At 52.0% G+C, this 3,761-nt stretch overlaps 3 protein-coding genes across 3 annotated transcripts; all 3 read left to right on the top strand.

Moving 5' to 3' along the window:
* On the top strand, positions 1-2,855 carry ASPZODRAFT_133654 (hypothetical protein). Its single transcript, XM_022723324.1, has 6 exons — positions 1-886; positions 940-1,021; positions 1,083-1,430; positions 1,492-1,954; positions 2,010-2,097; positions 2,157-2,855. Exons 1-6 carry the CDS (start codon positions 65-67, stop codon positions 2,355-2,357), a joined length of 2,004 nt encoding a protein of 667 aa, XP_022580298.1. The 5' UTR covers positions 1-64; the 3' UTR covers positions 2,358-2,855.
* Positions 2,237-3,009, top strand: ASPZODRAFT_527554 (hypothetical protein). Its single transcript, XM_022728445.1, has one exon. It carries the CDS (start codon positions 2,505-2,507, stop codon positions 2,892-2,894), a length of 390 nt encoding a protein of 129 aa, XP_022580297.1. The 5' UTR covers positions 2,237-2,504; the 3' UTR covers positions 2,895-3,009.
* ASPZODRAFT_26405 (hypothetical protein) lies at positions 2,930-3,735 on the top strand. The gene is made up of 2 exons (XM_022728043.1): positions 2,930-3,461; positions 3,632-3,735. Exons 1-2 carry the CDS (start codon positions 3,002-3,004, stop codon positions 3,721-3,723), a joined length of 552 nt encoding a protein of 183 aa, XP_022580296.1. The 5' UTR covers positions 2,930-3,001; the 3' UTR covers positions 3,724-3,735.
* Positions 3,736-3,761: the final 26 nt, after the last annotated feature.

The raw sequence follows: 3,761 nt of genomic DNA, 5'->3' as shown, positions 1-3,761 counted from the left end.
CCCCCCCTCTCTCTCTCCCACCGAACTTTCTCCTGGAACTGTCGCTTGACACGCGCTGTTCACCATGTCCACGCCGTCGACAGCCACCGTGACGCATCCTTCGCACCATCAACAACACTACGGATACCCTCATCACCACCCATCGTACCCATCCAACACTGCATACCCAACGGCGACGGCATCGACAGCGACGATGTCGACCTCGGCGACCACGGGGCCGTCTCTTCTCTCCCACCAGTACGCCTACGCCGTCAATCCCCCGTCGACCTCCCTGCCCTTTGCTCCCTCCGCCGCCCCGGCCGCCGCCTCGACGGCTGCTCCCACAACTCCCACAGCGGCCACGATGCCTTCTCAGAGCGGAAGGAAGGCGAAGAAACCCGACTGGGGGGAATTTTACAAAAACGGCCTCCCCAAGGAGGTGATCGTGATAGATGACAGTCCGCCGCCGGGCCAGCAGAGGACTGCGGTCGCCGCGGCTGCGGCGAGTGGTCCACTGCCACAGCCGGCTGGCAAGAAGAGGCGGACCGGCCTGGAGTCGGCCTACGATCTGGGATACTACGATCGCCCGGCGTTCTCCATCAATCCCCAGCAGTATGGAGATGAGTCGTCGGCCGGCTCGCTCTCCACGGACCGCACCACCTCGCTGCACACTACGGCTCCCACCTCGCTAGGCTCGCAGGGCAGCACCGCGGGTGCCAGCAACGGCGCCTACTACGAGGAGGCCAATGTCGGTCAGAAGCGCAAGCGTGTGACGACACGCAAATCCGCTCGCGAGGAACAGAAACGTCGCGAGCTTGAAACCGCCGGCGATGCCTTTATGAGCTATATCCCGCCGCCCAAACCCCCGATCAAGGCCAAAGATGTCCCAGTACCAGTCATTCGTGATGTACGTGTCTTAATTCCTTCTGTCTAACATTTTTTTTTTCTAACTATCTATAGTTTTCCATCAATAGAAATGACAAATTCGACGACGATGATGGCCATTATATCGTCACTCCCGAGACTCCTCTGACGGATCGATGTATGTTCATCTCTTGAAGACATGAAAAAAGTCAAGTTGCGACTCTTTACTGACCGGTCAGATTCGATTATCAAATTATTAGGCCAGGGAACGTTTGGAAAGGTCGTCGAGGCCTATGATAAGCAAAAGGGGACTCACTGTGCGGTCAAGATCATCCGGTCGATCCAGAAATACCGCGATGCCTCTCGGATCGAACTGCGCGTGCTCTCCACCCTGGCGTCAAATGACAAGAACAACCGCAACAAATGCATCCATTTGCGTGACTGCTTCGACTTTCGCAACCATATCTGCATTGTGACGGATCTCCTGGGGCAAAGTGTCTTTGATTTTTTGAAAAGCAACGGTTTTGTTCCCTTCCCCAGTACGCAGATTCAAAATTTTGCTCGTCAGCTTTTTACAAGCGTGGCCTGTGAGTTCCCCTTGTGTGTGTGTGTGTGTGTGTTTGAATCGGTGCCGTACTGACTCCATAGTTCTTCATGACCTCAACCTGATCCATACCGACCTGAAACCCGAAAACATCCTCCTGGTCAGCAACGCCTATCAGACCTTCACCTACAACCGCACCATCCCTTCCTCATCCCATGCCACTTCCCGTAATGCTCGCCAACGGCGGGTTCTTCTTGACAGTGAGATCCGCCTGATCGACTTCGGATCGGCCACCTTTGATGATGAATACCATTCGTCCGTGGTATCGACCCGGCATTACCGTGCTCCCGAGATTATTCTTAATCTGGGATGGAGTTTTCCGTGCGACATCTGGAGTATTGGCTGCATCCTCGTCGAGTTTTTCACGGGCGATGCTCTGTTCCAGACCCATGACAACCTGGAGCATCTAGCGATGATGGAAGCCGTCATCGGACACAAGATCGATGCCAAGCTGGTGCGACAGGTGATGCAGGGTGGCCGTGCTGGCAGTCAAAACCAAGCCGCCAAGTATGTCTCGTCTCGCCTTCTTTCTGTTGATGAACTGGAATGCTAATTTGTTTAGGTACTTCAACCGGAACAAACTAGATTACCCTAATGACGAAACGACAAGAGCCTCGCGGAAATACGTGCGAGCTATGAAACGCCTCGACGTAAGTCTTGAACTTGCAATCAATCTCTACAGACCCATTGTACTCACTAGCAGCGAAAGGATTTCATCCCTACGAACACGCCTTTCAACCGACAATTCTTTGATCTCCTGCAGAAGATCTTCGTCTATGATCCGAAGATGCGTATTACTGCTAAGCAGGCACTGAAACACCCGTGGTTCAAAGAAACCCTCATCGATGATGGAACGGAAGCTCTCCGGATCGGATACCAGCTCCAGCGCAGCGGGCGGCCACGAGGATGATCTGTCCCCTCTTCCCCAAGCAGATCTCTCTTGTTTTCCCTCTCCTCATTCGGCCACCCATTCGTGTTGTAACGGTATTTGCTATGGATAGAGGACCTCTTTTTTTTTTCTTTTTCTTTTTTTTTTTTCTTGGTTAATGGGTGTCGGATGGTGCAGTGTGTTCCACGAGGATCTTCGAGACTATCGCGACGCGTTATGAAAATATTTTATCCTTGTCCCTTCATTTTTCTTATTTTTCTCATTTCTGCACTTTTATTTCTGCCGGGGATGGAGTTGCATGTTTTTACTTCTATGATTTCGGGGGACGGATCTATGGCACACCGCGAGGAGATTACCAGAGTCGACTTCTATTTATCCGGTTATTATTCTTCAGCATTCATTTGTGATATGAACAGTGGCGCTGGGTTTCTTGCATGGTGCTCTCTATTCAGCATGTTAGATAATTATGAGTTCTGCTTGTGCAGTTACTGTGGTCTAACCACTTGGTCGATGACGCACTCTCCACTCTCTCTCCACTGTAGTCGTTCTCCACTGTAACTAGTACTGTTTCTTAATAATCTTCTAATACTCTCCATATAACTACAACGTATCGTCCACCTACTTTACGTTTATCTCTTTTATTTATTTCTTAAAAAAGAAAGAAAATGGTCTTGATAACCACCGCGACGACTACGCCCGTCAATCCCCCCGGGGCACAGCCTATTCTCACCCACGCCGAGCTGTGGGCCACGTTGGTCTCTAAGGCTCGCCACCCGGAGCCGTTTGTGTCAGCGATCGAGCGATCCCGGATCATACACGAGCACGCGGACGGGCTGACGCGCTCTGTGCTCTTCAAGGGACAGGACAAGGAGATCGAAGAGGAGATCCGCTACATAGGGAGCACGACGGTGGATTTCTTTGTTTCCACGGGCCAACATATCACCAACACCATTTCCGGGGGGGACTCGGGGGATCCCGCTGATTTGTACCTTACTTTCACCTTTGAATGGCCGCATCCTGACGTGGAGGCGGGCAGTCAGCAGGAGGAGGAGTTGAGGGGGAGATATGCGGCGATGGGGAGACAGGTTGTGCCGCATACGGTGGCTGTTGCGAGGGAGCGAATCAGTAAGAGTAGTTAACAGTATTAAGAAGTATAAGAAGTATAAGTATAAGAAATATTAAGGAACGGTGTTTAAGAGTAGATGATTCTTTGTACATGTCTAGGCCAACCCCTGAGTCTTTGACACCGTGACTGCAAGACTACACCGCTTTATCACACTTATATGGAAAGACAGTACAGGAGGAGGAAAGTTCCACAAACCTCCGCTCTCGCCAAGACGCCCTGCACGAGCTGACTGCAGGGGGTGGGCTACGCGGAAACCGTTGATCAGCGGAGGGGAACACGATGGATTCATTACGGGGGGG

The sequence above is a fragment of the Penicilliopsis zonata genome (assembly GCF_001890105.1).
Source record: "Penicilliopsis zonata CBS 506.65 unplaced genomic scaffold ASPZOscaffold_10, whole genome shotgun sequence".
Classification (NCBI taxonomy): Eukaryota; Fungi; Ascomycota; class Eurotiomycetes; order Eurotiales; family Aspergillaceae; genus Penicilliopsis; species Penicilliopsis zonata.
The sequence above is the reverse complement of the archived record's forward strand: the minus strand, read 5'-3'. Positions and strand labels throughout refer to the sequence as shown.

Bases quoted from the DNA above. Each gene is read 5' to 3' on its own strand.
- ASPZODRAFT_133654 (XM_022723324.1), top strand. From the start codon at position 65: ATGTCCACGCCGTCGACAGCCACCGTGACGCATCCTTCGCACCATCAA. The intron at 1,431-1,491 runs GTGAGTTCCCCT...CTGACTCCATAG, and splicing joins GCTTTTTACAAGCGTGGCCT to TTCTTCATGACCTCAACCTG. The intron at 1,955-2,009 runs GTATGTCTCGTC...TAATTTGTTTAG, and splicing joins AGTCAAAACCAAGCCGCCAA to GTACTTCAACCGGAACAAAC.
- ASPZODRAFT_527554 (XM_022728445.1), top strand. From the start codon at position 2,505: ATGGTGCAGTGTGTTCCACGAGGATCTTCGAGACTATCGCGACGCGTT.
- ASPZODRAFT_26405 (XM_022728043.1), top strand. From the start codon at position 3,002: ATGGTCTTGATAACCACCGCGACGACTACGCCCGTCAATCCCCCCGGG. The intron at 3,462-3,631 runs GTAAGAGTAGTT...ATGGAAAGACAG, and splicing joins TGTTGCGAGGGAGCGAATCA to TACAGGAGGAGGAAAGTTCC.